Genomic DNA, 20,168 nt, shown 5'->3' on the forward strand with positions numbered 1-20,168 from the left:
TGTGATTGGTCAGAGCGTTTGGGGGGTCAGGGTCCGTGTGATTGGTCAGAGCGTTGGGGGGGTCAGGATTTGTATGATTGGTCAGAGCATTGGGGGGGTCAGGATCCGTGTGATTGGTCAGAGCGCTGGGGGGGTCAGGGTCCATGTGATTAATCAGAGTGTTGGGGGGGTCAGGGTCCGTGTGATTGGTTAGAGCGTTGGGGGGGTCAGGATCTATGTGATTGGTCAGAGCGTTGGGTGAGGGGGTCAGGGTCCGTGTTATTGGTCAGAGCATTGGGGGGGTCAGGGTCCGTGTGATTGGTTAGAGTGTTGGGGGGATCAGGATCCGTGTGATTGGTCAGACCGTTGGGGGGGTCAGGATCTATGTGATTGGTCAGAGCGTTGGGTGAGGGGGTCAGGGTCCGTGTTATTGGTCAGAGCATTGGGGGGGTCAGGGTCCGTGTGATTGGTTAGAGTGTTGGGGGGGTCAGGGTCCGTGTGATTGGTTAGAGCGTTGGGGGGGTCAGGGTCCGTGTGATTGGTCAGAGCATTGGGGGGGTCAGGGTCCATGTGATTGGTCAGAGAGCGTTGAGGCCACTCCCCTCTGCCTCCTTCAGTTCTTTTAAAGCCATTCCCTCTGTTGTGGCCACGCCCTCTTTCAAAGCCATGCCTTCTTCTGGTTGGAGAGGGGCGAGGTTTTTTTCCGACCTGAACAAAAACATTTATATAAGCAAGGATGCTAACACAGCTAACTCTGTTAATAAAGCTAACAGGGATATATACGCTTTCAGAACTAATAAGAATAACTCTGTTAACAAAGCTACACCGATGACCCTGTCCCGGCTGATAATGCTAACAAAGGTTATACTTACAATGCTGGCACTGCTAACGCTAGCACAGCTGATTCAGCTATCTTACAGAGCGACTAATTAAGCTGCTAGCCGTTAGCTTACCCGTTCTCCTCCACGTCCTCGATGGTGTCGGGCAGCGGCTTGTTGAGCGTCTCCGGCAGGAAGCAGGCGAAGATGCTGGCTATCACCGCCGCCCCTCCGTAAACAACACTGGGCAGGGCAGGGAGTACCTGGGAAATGTAGTCCATCAGAAGGGTTAGCATGAATTACGTAGGAAGGGGAAGATGCATCTGATTCCTGGACGTACTTACAAACATGGCACAAAAAACAACAACAACAATAATGATAACATGTTCAACGAGAGACCTCATCAAGGATCAGGACCGCGGGCGCCGCCATGCTGCCGACCCTCGCCATGGTGGAAACAAAGCCCATTCCTGTCTGCCTGCACACCCACACACACACACACACACACACACACACACACACACACACACACACACAGAGATGATGCATGGCTGTGTAATGTATGTATACTGTATGTATTTAAATATGTACGGGGGCTCACCTGAGCACGGTGGGGTACAGCTCACCTGTGTATAGGTACACAGTGGTGAAGGAGGCCGAGGTGAAGCATTTACCCAGACAGGCCAGCGTGGTGCGAACCGTCTGCATGTCTGTGGGGGGAGTACACTTGTCTCTCACACCTCATTACACTCTGTGTGTGTGTGCGTGTGTGTGTGTGTGTGTGTGTGTGTGTGTGTGTGTATGTGTGTGTGTGTGTGTGTGTGTGTGTGTGTGTGTGTGTGTGTGTGTGTGTGTGTGTGTGTGTGTGTGTGTGTGTGTGTGTGTGTGTGTGTGTGTGTATGTGTGTATGTGTGTATGTGTGTGTGTGTGTGTGTGTGTGTGTGTGTGTGTTACCTGCAGGGACCAGGATGTTGGCGAAGATGAAGAGGGCGGAGACAAAGAGGCAGGTGGCCTGAGAGACGCGTCTCCCCAGGTAACTGAGCATGCCCAGAGCCAACAGCTTGGCGGGAAAATCCATGGCCCCGTAGATCAGCTGGATCTGGTAGATACTCACCTGTACAGGTGAGATAGGTGGGATGGAGACAGGTTGGACAGGTTGGATGGAGACAGGTTGGACAGGTTGTACAGGAACAGGTGAGACAGGTGGGACGGAGACAGGTTGGACAGGTGGGACAGGAACAGGTGAGACAGGTGGGACGGAGACAGGTTGGACAGGTGGGACAGGAACAGGTTGAACAGGACGGACAGGAACAGGTGAGACAGGTTGGACAGGTGGGACAGGAACAGGTGAGACAGGAACAGGTGAGACAGGTGGGATCGAGACAGGTTGGATGGAGACAGGTTGGACAGGTGGGATGGAGACAGGTTGGACAGGTGGGATGGAGACAGGTTGGACAGGTGGTACAGGAACAGGTGAGACAGGAGGACAGGTGAGACAGGAACAGGTGAGACAGGAGGATGTATGTTTGTTCTTTCTGATGTCATTTGATTGTATGTCTCTGTTAGTGAAAACATTCAGAGAGTAACAGGAAGTGTTAGCTTAGCTGCTGTTAGCTTACATGTAGCATCAGTGCTAATCATGTGACTCACCCCAAACTTCTGCAGGTCCATCGCCAGACCATAATACGCAAAGCTGGTGGCAAACCTGCAGGATGACATCACTGTCAGATGGGCACAACTTTATGTAAATAGATATATTGACAGACAACAGTTTGTACAACTCGGTAATCACAAGTCACAAGAAAGTGCTATTTCACTGGGTGTCCCCCGGGGGTCAGTACTGGGTCCACTCCTATTCATCATATATCTCCTCCGCCTGGGCAAAATCCTCCGTCACCATGAGGTTAATTTTCACTGCTACGCCGACGACACACAGCTCTACATTTCCTCCAAACCCACCGCTGCCCTGCCCCCAACCTCCCTCACCACCTGCCTTGAGGACATCAGGAGCTGGATGAGCGGGAACCAAGTCACCCCAGCACCAAACACCATCATCGACGGCTTCCCCGTACCATTCGCTGCCCAAGTGAAAAGCCTCGGTGTCATTCTGGACGGCTCCCTCTCATTCGCACCACACATAAAATTCATCACCCGCACCGCCTTCTTTCATCTTCGAAACATCTCCAGACTCCGCTCATCTCTGTCCCAACCCAGCACTGAAATCCTGGTCCACTCATTCGTCACATCCCGGATTGATTACTGCAACACCCTTCTGACTGAACTTTCCATCAAGCTCCTCAATAGACTGCAAATAATCCAGAACTCTGCTGCCCGGATCATCCCCAACTCATCTGACCACATCACCCCACTCTCACTCAGCTACACTGGCTTCCTGTACGCTACCGTATTGACTACAAAAACATTCTACTCATATACAAAGCTCTCCATAACCTTGCTCCCATCTACATCACTGACCTCCTTCAGGAGTACACACCCTCCCGCATCCTCCGCTCTTCGTCCGTAGCCCAAGCTCTCACCTATCTCACCCATGGGTGCTCGAGCTTTCAGCTGCTCGGCTCCCAGACTCTGGAACTCCCTGCCACTACACATCTGACAGTCTGATTCCATAACAACATTCAAAACCCAACTCAAAACCCACCTGTTCAAACTGGCGTTCTCTTTATAAACTGTACCCTGTGTCCTTTTGTGTCCTTCTATAGTCCATTTCCTGTTGTTTGTCTTACCCCGGCTGATACTTCACTAAATCCACTGTTTTAATTGTTCCCTATATTGCCCCTATGCTCTGTAAGATGTCCTTGGGTGTTATGAAAGGCGCCCCCCAAAATAAATGTATTATTATTATTATTATTATATAATTATATATATATATTAGGGCCGGGACTTGAACGCGTTAATTAAGATTAATTCATTACACAAAAATGAACGCGTTAAAAAAATTAACGCATTTTAATCGCACTTATTTTTGTACCACGGAACGTTTCTCACTGGATGAGTTTCAGGGGTACCGATTATACTGGAGCACCAACTAACGTTCATGACTTCAGACAACAACAAACCACAGTGAACAATAGTCAAACATGAAGGAAGAAGCTGATGAGACCGCTTTGGTTGGCCCCGTGGATGGGACATTTTGTTTTAAAAAACGGACGGATGGAAGCGTCGATAAGAGCACGGTTGTTTGCAAATCACGCAAAAAGGAATTTGCATATCACCGCAGCACATCAAGCCTCAAGTATCACCTCAATGCAAAACATATAGCAGCTAGCGTGGAAGCTAGCGTGGACGTTAGCCCGACTCGGAGTACAAGGACCCACACCCAATTCGCGTTGATCAAACAGTGGCCTCTGCAACAGAGAGATTTTATTTTTCATCAGGATATTGGAAGAACAGGAGGGATTGAGGTCAATCACTGGAACTTTTTTATTTTATTTTAAATGGTACACTTTATGTTGAACTATTTATTACGTTCTTGGTGCAACTGGCACTTTATGTTGAACTGTTTATTGTTTTGGCCAAGGTTATTGAGAGAGTTGGACTGAAATTGATTAGATTTTTTAAATCAACTGTTGGTAAATCAACAAAGTCTGTTATGGCCTCTGAAGCAACAGAGAGATGTTTTCTAATAGTCAGGGTTTCCAATGTTCTGAATGTACTTGAAAGTCTTGTGTTTTACTTCAAAAACAAAGTGTTATAGTTTACAGAAGGTCTACCTACCTATAGGCTACCTGAATCTCTGAAATGTACTATATTCCTAAATATGCTATTGCTACACTTTATGGCAAAAATTGCACTTTTCTGTTGGTCTTGGTTAAGGATCACCTTGAAAAGAATAAACAATGTTTTGTTGCTTAAGCTTATGTATTCAGTCATTATTCAATGGTATACTAAAATCCATGTGAAAAAAATTGCTTCTCACTGTTCTCAGGTCAGATATTTATATGTGATTAAAAATGCGATTAATTGATTACAAAGCCTGTAATTAATTAGATTAATTTTTTTAATCGAGTCCCGGCCCTAATATATATATATAATGTGAATTATAAAATGGACACGTCAAATCAAGCAATCTGATTGGATCTTAGCCGTGATATAATCAGCGTATACCACGGGTATACTTTTCACAACAAGTCAGTATCCCTCCGCGTCTAAGAAAAACAGTATACAGTTGGGCTGAAAAACAAAGTGCAGGAGACAGCAGCGGAGAAGCAACGGGGCAGAAACCCTCCTTTTTACACAGCGGTCCAGACATAGACATCAAACGGCAAAACATATTCAGTGTGCAGTTCCTTTGGCTTTAGGGCAGGGATATCTACACACTTTCCAAGGTTTGACATAATGAATTGTGCTACTTTTAAAGCAAGCAACGATGTTTTCAAATTTGTAGTCAAAAAGGTCCGCAAAAACGCTATCGGCCAATGAGATTGCTTGATTGGACTTGTCCGTTTTATAAATATTTTTTAAATTTCGTCCATTACGAAACAAACTTACAAAGCATAAGATGGAATCATTTAAGATTAACTTGGACCTACGGGGGGGTCTTACTATGGAGGAGTGGATTGACAAGTGCCTTAACATCTTGATAGAGATGTTAATGAAGGTGTTAATGAAGGTGTGAATGTGTTAATGAAGGTGTTAATGAAGGTGTGGATGTGTTAATGAAGATGTGGATGTGTTAATGAAGGTGTTAATGAAGATGTGGATGTGTTAATGAAGGTGTTAATGAAGGTGTGGATGTGTTAATGAAGGTGTTAATGAAGGTGTGGATGTGTTAATGAAGGTGTGGATGTGTTAATGAAGGTGTTAATGAAGGTGTGGATGTGTTAATGAAGGTGTGGATGTGTTAATGAAGGTGTTAATGAAGGTGTGGATGTGTTAATGAAGGTGTGGATGTGTTAACGAAGGTGTTAATGAAGATGTGGATGTGTTAACGAAGGTGTTAATGAAGATGTGGATGTGTTAATGAAGGTGTTAATGAAGGTGTGGATGTGTTAATGTGGATGTGTTAATGAAGATGTTAATGAAGGTGTGGATGTGTTAATGTGGATGTGTTAATGAAGGTGTTAATGAAGGTGTGGATGTGTTAATGAAGGTGTTAATGAAGGTGTGGATGTGTTAATGAAGATGTGGATGTGTTAATGAAGGTGTGGATGTGTTAATGAAGGTGTGGATGTGTTAATGAAGGTGTTAATGAAGGTGTGGATGTGTTAATGAAGGTGTGGATGTGTTAATGAAGATGTAGATGTGTTAATGAAGGTGTTAATGAAGATGTGGATGTGTTAATGAAGGTGTTAATGAAGGTGTGGATGTGTTAATGAAGGTGTGGATGTGTTAATGAAGATGTGGATGTGTTAATGAAGGTGTTAATGAAGGTGTGGATGTGTTAATGAAGGTGTGGATGTGTTAATGAAGGTGTTAATGAAGGTGTGGATGTGTTAATGAAGGTGTGGATGTGTTAATGAAGGTGTTAATGAAGGTGTGGATGTGTTAATGAAGGTGTGGATGTGTTAATGAAGGTGTGGATGTGTTAATGAAGGTGTTAATGAAGGTGTGGATGTGTTAATGAAGGTGTGGATGTGTTAATGAAGGTGTGGATGTGTTAATGAAGGTGTTAATGAAGGTGTGGATGTGTTAATGAAGGTGTGGATATGTTAATGAAGGTGTGGATGTGTTAATGAAGGTGTTAATGAAGGTGTGGATGTGTTAATGAAGGTGTGGATGTGTTAATGAAGGTGTGGATGTGTTAATGAAGGTGTTAATGAAGGTGTGGATGTGTTAATGAAGGTGTGGATGTGTTAATGAAGGTGTGGATGTGTTAATGAAGGTGTGGATGTGTTAATGAAGGTGTTAATGAAGGTGTGGATGTGTTAATGAAGATGTGGATGTGTTAATGAAGGTGTGGATGTGTTAATGAAGGTGTTAATGAAGGTGTGGATGTGTTAATGAAGGTGTGGATGTGTTAATGAAGGTGTGGATGTGTTAATGAAGGTGTTAATGAAGGTGTGGATGTGTTAATGAAGGTGTGGATGTGTTAATGAAGGTGTTAATGAAGGTGTGGATGTGTTAATGAAGGTGTTAATGAAGATGTGGATGTGTTAATGAAGGTGTTAATGAAGGTGTGGATGTGTTAATGAAGGTGTGGATGTGTTAATGAAGGTGTGGATGTGTTAATTAAGGTGTTAATGAAGGTGTGGATGTGTTAATGAAGGTGTGGATGTATTAATGAAGATGTGGATGTGTTAATGAAGGTGTGGATGTGTTAATGAAGGTGTTAATGAAGGTGTGGATGTGTTAATGAAGGTGTGGATGTGTTAATGAAGGTGTTAATGAAGATGTGGATGTGTTAATGAAGGTGTGGATGTGTTAATGAAGGTGTGGATGTATTAATGAAGATGTGGATGTGTTAATGAAGGTGTGGATGTGTTAATGAAGGTGTTAATGAAGGTGTGGATGTGTTAATGAAGGTGTGGATGTGTTAATGAAGGTGTTAATGAAGATGTGGATGTGTTAATGAAGGTGTGGATGTGTTAATGAAGATGTGGATGTGTTAATGAAGGTGTTAATGAAGATGTGGATGTGTTAATGAAGGTGTTAATGAAGATGTGGAGGTGTTAATGAAGGTGTTAATGAAGATGTGGATGTGTTAATGAAGGTGTTAATGAAGGTGTGGATGTGTTAATGAAGATGTGGATGTGTTAATGAAGGTGTGGATGTGTTAATGAAGGTGTTAATGAAGGTGTGGATGTGTTAATTAAGGTGTTAATGAAGATGTGGATGTGTTAATGAAGGTGTGGATGTGTTAATGAAGGTGTGGATGTGTTAATGAAGGTGTTAATGAAGATGTGGATGTGTTAATGAAGGTGTGGATGTGTTAATGAAGGTGTTAATGAAGATGTGGATGTGTTAATGAAGGTGTTAATGAAGATGTGGATGTGTTAATGAAGGTGTTAATGAAGATGTGGATGTGTTAATGAAGGTGTTAATGAAGGTGTGGATGTGTTAATGAAGGTGTTAATGAAGGTGTGTTTATGTTAATAAAGGTTTATTGAACTCCCACCAGACGACCAGCAGGCAGATGGAGATGCGTCTCATTTGTCTCGTCCTCAGAAGATCGTACGCCGTGAAGGTTAAGCGGCTCAAGTCCATCTCCTTCTTCATGTGGGAGTGCAGCACCTGCGGGTCACACGGTTCCGAGCTCAGCGTCTCATTGGATATCACAGGTCACACACATTGCCGAGCTCAGCTTTTCATTGAAAATCACAGGTCACAGGGTGCCGAGCTCAGCTTCTCATTGGACATCACAGGTGACACACATTGCCGAGCTCAGCTTTTCATTGAACATCACAGGTCACAGGGTGCCGAGCTCAGCTTCTCATTGGACATCACAGGTCACACAGTGCCGAACTCAGCTTCTCATTGGACATCAAAGGTCACAGTGCCGAGCTCAGCTTTTCATTGAACATCACAGGTCACAGGGTGCCGAGCTCAGCTTCTCATTGGACATCAAAGGTCACACAGTGCCGAACTCAGCTTCTCATTGGACATCAAAGGTCACACAGTGCCGAGCTCAGCTTATCATTGGACATCACAGGTCACACAGTGCCGAGCTCAGCTTCTCATTGGACATCACAGGTCACACGGTGCCGAACTCAGCTTCTCATTGGACATCACAGGTCACACAGTGCCAAACTCAGCTTCTCATTGGACATCACAGGTCACACGGTGCCGTGCTCAGCTTCTCATTGGACATCACAGGTCACACAGTGCCGGGCTCAGCTTCTCATTGGACAGAAGACATCTCTAAATGTATGATGGACAGTTGACAGCTTACCTCCAGCGTTAACGTGTCCTCGATGTCTTTCTTCCCGTTGACTCGAGCGACCCGGTGCAGAGACTTCAGAGCGTCTTCAGAACGACGATTCAGAACCAACCAGCGGGCCGACTCCGAGAACCACCTGAGCAATCAGAGAGCAGAGCCACCTGAGCAATCAGAGAGCAGAACCTCCTGAGCAATCAGAGAGCAGAGCCACCTGATCAATCAGAGAGCAGAGCCACCTGACCAATCAGAGAGCAGAGCCACCTGAGTAATCAGAGAGCAGAACCTCCTGACCAATCAGAGAGCAGAGCCACCTGACCGATCAGAGAGCAGAACCTCCTGAGCAATCAGAGAGCAGAACAACCTGAGCAATCAGAGAGCAGAACAACCTGAGCAATCAGAGAGCAGAACAACCTGATCAATCAGAGAGCAGAACAACCTGATGCTTTTACTTTGAAAGGTACTGACTAGGAGTAGGAGAAGAACAGGAACTGGGGCATATGCTTTTATTTTGAAAGGCACTGACCAGGCGTAGGAGAAGAACAGGAACTGGGGCAGACACACCACCAGCTGAAGTTTCCTCCAGTCTCTCAGCCAATAGGCAAGCCCCGCCAGGATCATCTGACCAAACGTGAAGAAGAAGGAAGTGAGAGTTCCAACCAGAGTCCTCTGTTTGGTGGGGATCCACTCCACCTCTGCAGACAGACAGGTAGTTAGAGAGAGACAGGTGGTTAGAGAGAGACAGGTGGTTAGAGAGAGACAGGTAGTTAGAGAGACAGGTAGTTAGAGGCAGACAGGTGGTTAGAGAGACAGATGGTTAGAGAGAGACAGGTGGTTAGAGAGAGACAGGTGGTTAGAGAGAGACAGGTAGTTAGAGAGACAGGTAGTTAGAGACAGACAGGTGGTGAGAGACAGACAGGTGGTTAGAGAGAGACAGGTGGTTAGAGACAGACAGGTGGTTAGAGAGAAGGACAGGTGGTTAGAGAGGCAGGTAGCAGGTAGACAGGTACTCAAAGAGTCTCCGTTCAGACAGACAGATAGATAGACAGACAGACAGACAGACAGACAGACAGACAGGTAGACAGACAGACAGACAGGTAGCAGGTAGACAGGTACTCAGAGGGACTCCGTTTAGACAGACAGACAGATAGACAGACAGATAGACAGACAGGTAGCAGGAAGACACTACTCAGAGACACTCCGTTCAGACACACAGACAGACAGATAGACAGACGGACCGACAGACAGACAGGTAGACAGACAGACAGGTAGAAAGACAGACAGGTAGCCAGATAGATAGACAGACAGACAGATAGACAGACGGACCGACAGACAGGTAGACAGACAGGTAGATAGACAGACAGGTAGACAGACAAACAGGTAGACAGACAAACAGGTAGACAGACAGACAGACAGACAGACAGACAGACAGACAGACAGACAGGTAGACAGACAGGTAGACAGACAGGTAGATAGACAGACAAACAGGTAGACAGACAAACAGGTAGACAGACAGACAGACAGACAGACAGACAGACAGACAGACAGACAGACAGGTAGCAGGTAGACAGTACTCAGAGAGAATCCGTTCATAATGACTCCAGACACAGCCATGCCGCTCAGGAACCTGAAGGCGCAGTAGGTGGAGTACGAGGGAAGGAAAGCCGAGCTGCACCCCAGGACCCCCAGCTGCAGGTAGGACCAGATCAGCACAGACCGCCTCCCATACCTGAGGACACATTCTGATTGGCTGCTGCTCACAGTTTGTGTGTGTCTCTGTGTGTGTGTTATATACAGTGCGTGTGTGTGTGTGTGTGTGTGTGTGTGTGTGTGTGTGTGTGTGTGTGTGTGTGTGTGTGTGTGTGTGTGTGTGTGTGTGTGTGTGTGTGTGTGTGTGTGTGTGTGTGTGTGTGTGTGTGTGTGTGTGTGTGTGTGTGTGTGTGTGTGTGTGTGTGTGTGTGTGTGTGTGTGTGTGTGTGTGTGTGTGTGTGTGTGTGTGTGTGTGTGTGTGTGTGTGTGTGTGTGTGTGTGTGTGTGTGTGTGTGTGTGTGTGTGTGTGTGTGTGTGTGTTTGTACCTGTCTGACAGCCCTCCGTACACAATGGCTCCTGTCAGAACGCCCCCCATATAGATGGTCTGGATCATCTGTTTGAGAGGCCGGAAACCACAGACCAGGTCCCACTGATAGACAGACAGGTGAGAGACAGACAGGTGAGAAACAGACAGGTGAGTGACAGACAGGTGAGAGACAGACAGAAGAGAGACAGACAGGAGAGAGAGAGACAATTCAGAGACAGACAGGTGAGAGCCAGACAGGAGAGAGACAGACAAGAGAGAGACAGACAGAAGAGAGACAGACAGGTCAGAGAAAGACAGGTGAGAGCCAGACAGGAGAGAGAGAGACAATTCAGAGACAGACAGGTGAGAGACAGACAGGTGAGAGACAGACAGAAGAGAGACAGACAGGTCAGAGAAAGACAGGTGAGAGCCAGACAGGAGAGAGACAGACAAGAGAGAGACAGACAGAAGAGAGACAGACAGGTCAGAGAAAGACAGGTGAGAGCCAGACAGGAGAGAGAGAGACAATTCAGAGACAGACAGGTGAGAGACAGACAGGTGAGAGACAGACAGAAGAGAGACAGACAGGTCAGAGAAAGACAGGTGAGAGCCAGACAGGAGAGAGAGAGACAATTCAGAGACAGACAGGTGAGAGACAGACAGGAGAGAGACAGACAGGTGAGAGAAAGACAGGTGAGAGCCAGACAGGAGAGAGACAGACAAGAGAGAGACAGACAGACAGACAGGTCAGAGACAGACAGGTGAGAGACAGACAGGTGAGAGACAGATAGGAGAGAGACAGACAGGAGAGAGACAGACAGTTCAGAGACAGACAGGTGAGAGACAGACAGGAGAGAGACAGACAGGTGAGAGAAAGACAGGTGAGAGCCAGACAGGAGAGAGACAGACAGGAGAGAGAGAGACAGACAGGTCAGAGACAGACAGGAGAGAGACAGACAGGAGAGAGAGAGACAGACAGGTCAGAGACAGACAGGAGAGAGACAGACAGGAGAGAGACAGACAGGTGAGAGACAGACAGGAGAGAGACAGACAGGTCGGAGACTGACAGGTCGGAGACAGACAGGAGAGAGACAGACAGGAGATAGACAGACAGGTCGGAGACAGACAGGTCGGAGACAGACAGGAGAGAGACAGACAGGTGAGAGACAGACAGGTGAGAGACAGACAGGAGAGAGACAGACAGGTCGGAGACAGACAGGAGAGAGACAGACAGGAGAGAGACAGACAGGAGAGAGACAGACAGGTGAGAGACAGACAGGAGAGAGACAGACAGGAGAGAGACAGACAGGAGAGAGAAAGACAGGTGAGAGATAGACAGGAGAGATACTGACAGGAGAGAGACAGACAGTTCAGAGACAGACAGGAGAGACAATTGTCAGCTGCGAGCTGTAAGCTGTTGGCTGCTAGCTGTTAGCTGTTAGCTGTTAGCTGCTAGCTGTTAGCTGCTAGCTGCTAGCTGTTAGCTGCTAGCTGTTAGCTGCTAGCTGCTAGCTGCTAGCTGCTAGCTGCTAGCTGTTAGCTGCTAGCTGTTAGCTGCTAGCTGCTAGCTGTTAGCTGCTAGCTGCTAGCTGCTAGCTGCTAGCTGCTAGCTGTTAGCTGCTAGCTGTTAGCTGCTAGCTGTTAGCTGCTAGCTGCTAGCTGTTAGCTGCTAGCTGTTAGCTGTTAGCTGCTAGCTGCTAGCTGTTAGCTGCTAGCTGTTAGCTGCTAGCTGCTAGCTGTTAGCTGCTAGCTGTTAGCTGTTAGCTGCTAGCTGTTAGCTGCTAGCTGCTAGCTGTTAGCTGCTAGCTGTTAGGTAACCCTAACCCAGGGGTGGGGAACCTCCGGCCCCCGGGCCGTATACGGCCGGCGAGACCATTTGGTACGGCCCTCGAGGTAATTTATAAACACACGCAAAAAAGAAAAAAATGAAAGAAATCTAGACCGCAAACAAATGAAACAAGCGAGTGCCTGTTTTTCCTGGCAAGGTCAGGGTCCTTGAACACAACACGGGCCTAACGTGTCATCACGTGGTAATTATGTCTCGTCTGATAGAGGTGCAGTTCTGACGGAGAGCACCAGAACACCGCTCCGGCACTTCCAAAAATGGCAATAGCCTACCCATAAGGAGCTGTACACATGCTGCAGTTTCTGCGTGGCTGTGTCTTTAGTTGAAAGCCCAGTGGCGATCTGTTCATCTGTCATACTGATCATACAGTCAATAACTTAGTTGTTATTAACATCTGGTTAGCTAGCTATGCTAACGAATATAAGAAGCTTTCTCTACAACCACTGAGGTAAAGTCACATCTTTATATGATCATTATAGTTATAGAAAAATAAGAGAATAAAGTAAAAAGGTATAAAATACTATATGACAGTAAAATAAAGTTGTTATTAATAAACAAGAATACAGTTTGAAAGGGGAGTGATTTGTAAAATATCCATAAAGAAAAATAAATCTGCTTCCAGTTGTGTTTCATCTGGTGCTGAGAGATGGATCCATAGATCTCTTCATGTTGCTCTCAAAGTGCACCAGATTCATGTTTACAACTTCAACATTAAAAAAAAGATCTTCCCGGGGGAGCATCCCCCCGGACCCCCCTAGAGGAGGTTAGGTCCTCCCCCACTTAAATCATGTTCACATGGATAGGAAACTAAATACATTTGCTCACATCTTGTTTCCATATCTTTCTGTTGTGGTGGTCACACCGTGCACGTGCATGCATAGGCTACACGAGTCATGGTGAGATATCTGGATTCAGAGGTTTCTTTTTCTTTGCACAGCATGAAAGAAAGGCCAAATGAATCTGCTGTGATTTTAGTTTTTTTAAGCAGAGGTCAATCATTTGTACGGCCCTCGGAGGATGTTGAACAAATTGAAATGGCCCTTGAGAGGAAAAAGGTTCCCCACCCCTGCCCTAACCCTTCCCCTCAGGTTCTCTATCTCGAGCTCTTGTCTCAGACCAGCTGATTCAAAATGGATTAAATTATCTCAACATTCCACAAACAATAATCCACAATGACAAAGTGAAAACCGTTATGCACATAAGTACTCACACCTTTTCTTATCACACTGAAAATTGAGCACTAGTGCATCCCGTTTCCACTGATCATCCTCCAGATGTTTCCATAACCTGACTGGAGTCCACCTGTAGTAAATTCAATTGATTGGAAATGACTTGGAAAGGAACACACCTGTCTCTATGAGGTCCCACAGTTGACAGTGTATATCAGAAGGATTGTATCAAGGCACAGTTCTGGGGAAGGGTATAGAAAGATGTCTGCAGCATTGAAGGTCCCAACGAGCATAGTGGTCTCCATCATTTGCAAATGGAAGATGTTTGAAACCACAACGGCTCTTCCTAAAGCTGGCCACCCAAACCAAACTGAGCATCGGGGGAGAAGGGCCTTAGTCAGAGAGGTGACCAAGAAGCTGATGGTCCCTCTGACAGAGCTCCAGTGTTCCTCTGTGGAGATGGGAGAACCTAAGGACAACCATCTCTGCAGCACTCCACCAATCAGGCTTTTAATGTAGGGTGGCCAGAAGGAATTCACTCCTCAGCAAAAGGCACATGAAAGCCCCCAAGGAGCAAGGCACCGCTCATCACCTGGCCAACAGCATCCCTCCAGTGAAGCATGGTGGAGGCAGCATCATTCTGTTGGAGGTTCTTCAGCAGCAGGAACTGGGAGGTCAGGATCAAGGGAAAGATGAATGCAGCTATGTACAGGGAAAACCTTGATGAAAACCTGCTCCAGAGCGCTCTGGACCTCAGACTGGGTTCAAGGTCCACCTTTCAACAGGACAACGACCCTAAGCACACAGCCAAAGACGCTCCCCGTGCAACCTGATGGAGCTTGAGACGATCTGCAGAGAAAAAACTACCCAGAGAAAGGTGTGCTCATCATACTCAAGAAGACTTGAGGCTGTAATTGCTGCCAAAGGTGCTTCAACTAAGCACATGTGATATTTGAGTGTTTTATTTTTAATAGATTTGCAACCTTTCTTTAAAAACTTTGTTCACTTGGACATTATGGGGTATTGTGTGTAGAATGTTGAGAAAACAAATTAATTTAATCCATTTTGAAATGTGGCTGTAACAGGTCAAATGTGTAAAAAGTGAAGGGGTATGAATACTTCCTGGATGCACTGTATCTACTCCTGTTGTCAGAGTTTGATTATTTGTGGTTCTGCACCGACTGTAAGTCTATCCGGATAAAAGTGTCAGTCAAATGATATGTAATGTAAATAATGCTTAGCGTTAATGTGGTTAGCATTAGCGTGGTTAGCGTTAGCTTGGTTAGCGTTAGCCAGATGGACATGGTGACCTCTGACCTCGGACACGGTGGTGGAGAGAAACTCTGAGCGGTCGTAGGCCCATCCGTCCAAACATCCCTCGGTTGGGATCTGGCTAACGTTAGCTGAGCTGTTAGCCGCTAACAGCTGCCACTGAGGCTCCACAAACCTGAACAACACAAACAGGAAGTGATGTCATAGGGAGGTTAACCAATCAACACTAGTAATATATTAATGAAGATAATGATAATAAAACCTCCTGCAGCGGTCCAGTCTACTTCCTGAAGAGTCCATCGGGATGAACGCCCTCAGAAGCTGCTTCTCATCTACCTGCAACAACCAATCACATCCATCCATTCAGTGACAGCTACCAATCACATTCATCCATTCAGTGACAGCGGCCAATCACATCCACCCATTCAGTGACAGCGGCCAATCACACCCATCCATTCAGTGACAGCGGCCAATCACATCCACCCATTCAGTGACAGCGGCCAATCACATCCACCCATTCAGTGACAGCGGCCAATCACATCCACCCATTCAGTGACAGCGGCCAATCACATCCACCCATTCAGTGACAGCGGCAAATCACATCCATCCATCACCGGTTCAGACAGACAGACATACAGACATACAGACATACAGACAGACAGACAGAAAGACGGACAGAGAGACAGACAGACAGACAGAGGGACAGACAGAGAGACAGACAGAAAGACAGACAGATAGGCACACAGACAGACAGAAAGACAAACAGACAGACAGAGAGACAGACAGAAAGACAAACAGACAGACAGACAGACAGACAGACAGAGGGACAGACAGACAGACAGACAGAAAGACAATCAGACAGAGAGACAGAGAGACAGACAGAAAGACAAACAGACAGACAGACAAACAGACAGACAGAGGGACAGACAGACAGACAGACAGACAGACAGACAGACAGACAGACAGAGGGACAGACAGAGAGACAGACAGACAGACAGACATACAGAGGGACAGACAGAGAGACAGACAGACAGACAGACAGACAGACAGACAGACAGACAGAGGGACAGACAGACAGACAGACAGACAGACAGACAGACAGACAGACAGACAGACAGACAGACAGACAGACATACAGAGGGACAGACAGAGAGACAGACAGACAGACAGACAGACAGACAGACAGACAGACAGACAGACAGACAGAGGGACAGACAGAGAGAGAGACAGACAGACAGACAGACAGACGGGTCACCTGGTAGTGGGACAGGTTGTATCGGCTGCTTTGATTGGTCGGTAGGCTGCAGTGGTGGGCGGGACTTCCTGAGACGAAGTTGTTCAGCAGGTTCTGACTGGCCAGCATCAGACCAGGCAAACTGATGAGAGTCACATGGAGCCATTGATATCTGCCAAAGCCCCCAGCCTGAGGGTGAGACAGGTGGTGAGACAGGTGGTGAGAGAGGTGGCGAGAGAGGGGGGAGATAGGTGGTGAAACAGGGGGAGATAGGTGGTGAGAGATGGGTGAGACAGGGGAGATAGGTGGTGAGAGAGGGGGGAGACAGGCGATGAGACAGAGGGAGACAGGTGGTGAGATATGGGTAAGACAGGGGGTGAGACAGGTGGTGAGAGAGGGGGGAGACAGGTGGAGAGACAGGTGGTGAGACAGAGTGAGACAGGTGGTGAGATATGGGTGAGACAGGTGGAGAGAGAGGGGGGAGACAGGTGGTGAGACAGGTGGTGAGACAGGTGATGAGACAGGGGGAGACAGGTGGTGAGACAGGTGGTGAGACAGGTGATGAGACAGGGGGAGACAGGTGGTGAGAGAGGGGGGAGACAGGTGGTGAGACAGAGTGAGACAGGTGGTGAGATATGGGTGAGACAGGTGGAGAGAGAGGGGGGAGACAGGTGGTGAGACAGGTGGTGAGACAGGTGGTGAGACAGGGGGAGACAGGTGGTGAGAGAGGGGGGGGCCGGTGGTGAGATATGGGTAAGACAGGTGGTGAGAGAGGGTTGGTGAGACAGGGGGAGACAGGTGGTGAGAGATAGGTGAGACAGGCGGTGAGAGATGGCTGCGACAGGTGGTGAGACAGGTGAAACTGTCCCACCTCCTGTCTCACCCCCTGGGTTAGAGAAGCTGTCTCACCCCCTAGGTTAGATAAACTGTCTCGCCTCCTGGGTTAGAGAAGCTGTCTCACCCCCTAGGTTAGATAAACTGTCTCACCTCCTGGGTTAGAGAAACTGTCCAACCTCCTGTCTCACCTCCTGGGTTAGAGAAACGGTCTCACCCCCTGGGTTAGAGAAACTGTCTAACCTCCTGTCTCACCTCCTGGGTTAGAGAAACTGTCTCACCCCCTGGGTTAGAGAAACTGTCTAACCTCCTGGGTTAGAGAAACTGTCTCACCTCCTGTCTCACCCCCTGGGTTAGAGAAACTGTCTCACCTCCTGGGTTAGAGAAACTGTCTCACCCCCTGGGTTAGAGAAACTGTCTCACCTCCTGGGTTTGAGAAACTGTCTCACCTCCTGTCTCACCTCCTGGGTTAGAGAAACTGTCTCACCTCCTGGGTTTGAGAAACTGTCTCACCTCCTGTCTCACCTCCTGGGTTAGAGAAACTGTCTCACCCCCTGGGTTAGAGAAACTGTCTCACCTCCTGGGTTAGAGAAACTGTCTCACCCCCTGGGTTAGAGAAACTGTCTCACCTCCTGGGTTAGAGAAACTGTCTCACCCCCTGGGTTAGAGAAACTGTCTCACCTCCTGGGTTTGAGAAACTGTCTCACCTCCTGTCTCACCTCCTGGGTTAGAGAAACTGTCTCAACTCCTGGGTTTGAGAAACTGTCTCACCTCCTGGGTTAGAGAAACTGTCTCACCTCCTGTCTCACCTCCTGGGTTAGAGAAACTGTCTCACCCCCTGGGTTAGAGAAACTGTCTCACGTCCTGGGTTAGAGAAACTGTCTCACCCCCTGGGTTAGAGAAACTGTCTCACCTCCTGTCTCACCTCCTGGGTTAGAGAAACTGTCTCACCCCCTGGGTTAGAGAAACTGTCTCACCTCTTCCAGCAGCTCAGCGAATCCCATTCTCCTCTTCCTCTCTACTTCTGCAAATAATACTTTATATACTGATGATAAAATATATAATAAATATGTGGAGTTTCTGGATCTCAGTGTCAGTTCCCTCCTGAACCTGCAGGGGGACAAGAGAGAATACTCATCATGTACTAATACTGTAATACTGTGTAGTGTAGTGCCGAGAGAGGGAGTCGGAGTCGGTGCGTCGAAGGTGCAAAGTTGGCTTTATTGAGCAGCAGAAAAGCACATGTTGCCCGGCTGCAGTCCGGAAAGAGAAGGGAAGAAGAGAAAGGAGGGCACACAGTAGGTGCACAGGAGGTACAGTCAACATATGTGTTCGTGCAGAACAATACCTGTAGTTCCATGAGTGAATTATGATAAACAGTGATCACTACAATAAACTGTATATAATGTGTCTAATACTCTATATTACATTAGACATCATGTATTAATACTGTATATATCACTGTGTGTACTGTATTACTCTATATACTGTATATATCACTGTGTGTACTGTATTACTCTATACTGTATATATCACTGTGTGTACTGTATTACTCTATATACTGTATCACTGTGTGTACTGTAATACTCTATATACTGTATCACTGTGTGTACTGTATTACTCTATATACTGTATATATCACTGTGTGTACTGTAATACTCTATATACTGTATCACTGTGTGTACTGTAATACTCTATATACTGTATATATCACTGTGTGTACTGTATTACTCTATATACTGTATATATCACTGTGTGTACTGTATTACTCTATATACTGTATCACTGTGTGTACTGTATTACTCTATATACTGTATCACTGTGTGTACTGTATTACTCTATATACTGTAACACTGTGTGTACTGTATTACTCTATATACTGTATCACTGTGTGTACTGTAATACTCTATATACTGTATATATCACTGTGTGTACTGTAATACTCTATATACTGTATATATCACTGTGTGTACTTTAATACTCTATATACTGTATATATCACTGTGTGTACTGTATTACTCTATATACTGTATCACTGTGTGTACTGTATTACTCTATATACTGTATATATCACTGTGTGTACTGTATTACTCTATATACTGTATATATCACTGTGTGTACTGTAATACTCTATATACTGTATATATCACTGTGTGTACTGTAATACTCTATATACTGTATATATCACTGTGTGTACTGTAATACTCTATATACTGTATCACTGTGTGTACTGTATTACTCTATATACTGTATCACTGTGTGTACTGTATTACTCTATATACTGTAACACTGTGTGTACTGTAATACTCTATATACTGTATATATCACTGTGTGTACTGTATTACTCTATATACTGTATATATCACTGTGTGTACTGTAATACTCTATATACTGTATATATCACTGTGTGTACTGTAATACTCTATATACTGTATATATCACTGTGTGTACTGTAATACTCTATATACTGTATATATCACTGTGTGTACTGTATTACTCTATATACTGTATATATCACTGTGTGTACTGTATTACTCTATATACTGTATCACTGTGTGTACTGTAATACTCTATATACTGTATATATCACTGTGTGTACTGTAATACTCTATATACTGTATATATCACTGTGTGTACTGTAATACTCTATATACTGTATATATCACTGTGTGTACTGTAATACTCTATATACTGTATATATCACTGTGTGTACTGTAATACTCTATATACTGTATATATCACTGTGTGTACTGTAATACTCTATATACTGTATATATCACTGTGTGTACTGTATTACTCTATATACTGTATATATCACTGTGTGTACTGTATTACTCTATATACTGTATATATCACTGTGTGTACTGTATTACTCTATATACTGTATATATCACTGTGTGTACTGTAATACTCTATATACTGTATATATCACTGTGTGTACTGTAATACTCTATATACTGTATATATCACTGTGTGTACTGTATTACTCTATATACTGTATCACTGTGTGTACTGTATTACTCTATATACTGTATATATCACTGTGTGTACTGTAATACTCTATATACTGTATATATCACTGTGTGTACTGTAATACTCTATATACTGTATATATCACTGTGTGT

General features: G+C 45.7%; 1 protein-coding gene across 2 annotated transcripts; it reads right to left on the reverse strand.

Moving 5' to 3' along the window:
- Positions 1-429: 429 nt before the first annotated feature.
- On the reverse strand, positions 430-18,128 carry LOC307019566 (solute carrier family 22 member 6-like). 2 transcript variants are annotated; one of them, XM_079650575.1, is made up of 15 exons: positions 18,021-18,128; positions 16,231-16,398; positions 15,238-15,311; positions 15,021-15,150; positions 10,708-10,811; positions 10,206-10,360; positions 9,158-9,326; positions 8,647-8,770; positions 7,873-7,988; positions 2,448-2,502; positions 1,752-1,911; positions 1,399-1,507; positions 1,197-1,275; positions 933-1,060; positions 430-687 (listed from the first exon to the last, which is right to left on the reverse strand). In XM_079650575.1, the coding sequence occupies exons 1-15, from the start codon at positions 18,045-18,047 to the stop codon at positions 558-560; spliced, it is 1,728 nt and encodes a 575-aa protein (XP_079506701.1). In that variant the 5' UTR covers positions 18,048-18,128; the 3' UTR covers positions 430-557. The 2 variants fall into 2 exon arrangements, 1 of the variants encoding a protein (XP_079506701.1); XR_013802686.1 differs by lacking the exon at positions 1,197-1,275 and having other exon boundaries at positions 550-687.
- Between the last annotated feature and the right edge of the window lie 2,040 nt (positions 18,129-20,168).

This window comes from Notothenia rossii (genome assembly GCF_949606895.1).
Source record: "Notothenia rossii genome assembly, chromosome: 9".
NCBI classification, from domain to species: Eukaryota; Metazoa; Chordata; class Actinopteri; order Perciformes; family Nototheniidae; genus Notothenia; species Notothenia rossii.

Excerpts from the sequence above, each read along its gene's own strand:
- LOC307019566 (XM_079650575.1), bottom strand. The coding sequence starts at position 18,047 with ATGGGATTCGCTGAGCTGCTGGAAGAG. Across the intron at positions 10,361-10,707 it reads TACGGAGGGCTGTCAGACAG|GTATGGGAGGCGGTCTGTGC; the intron begins GTACAAACACAC and ends ATGTGTCCTCAG. Across the intron at positions 7,989-8,646 it reads AGGACACGTTAACGCTGGAG|GTGCTGCACTCCCACATGAA; the intron begins GTAAGCTGTCAA and ends TGTGACCCGCAG.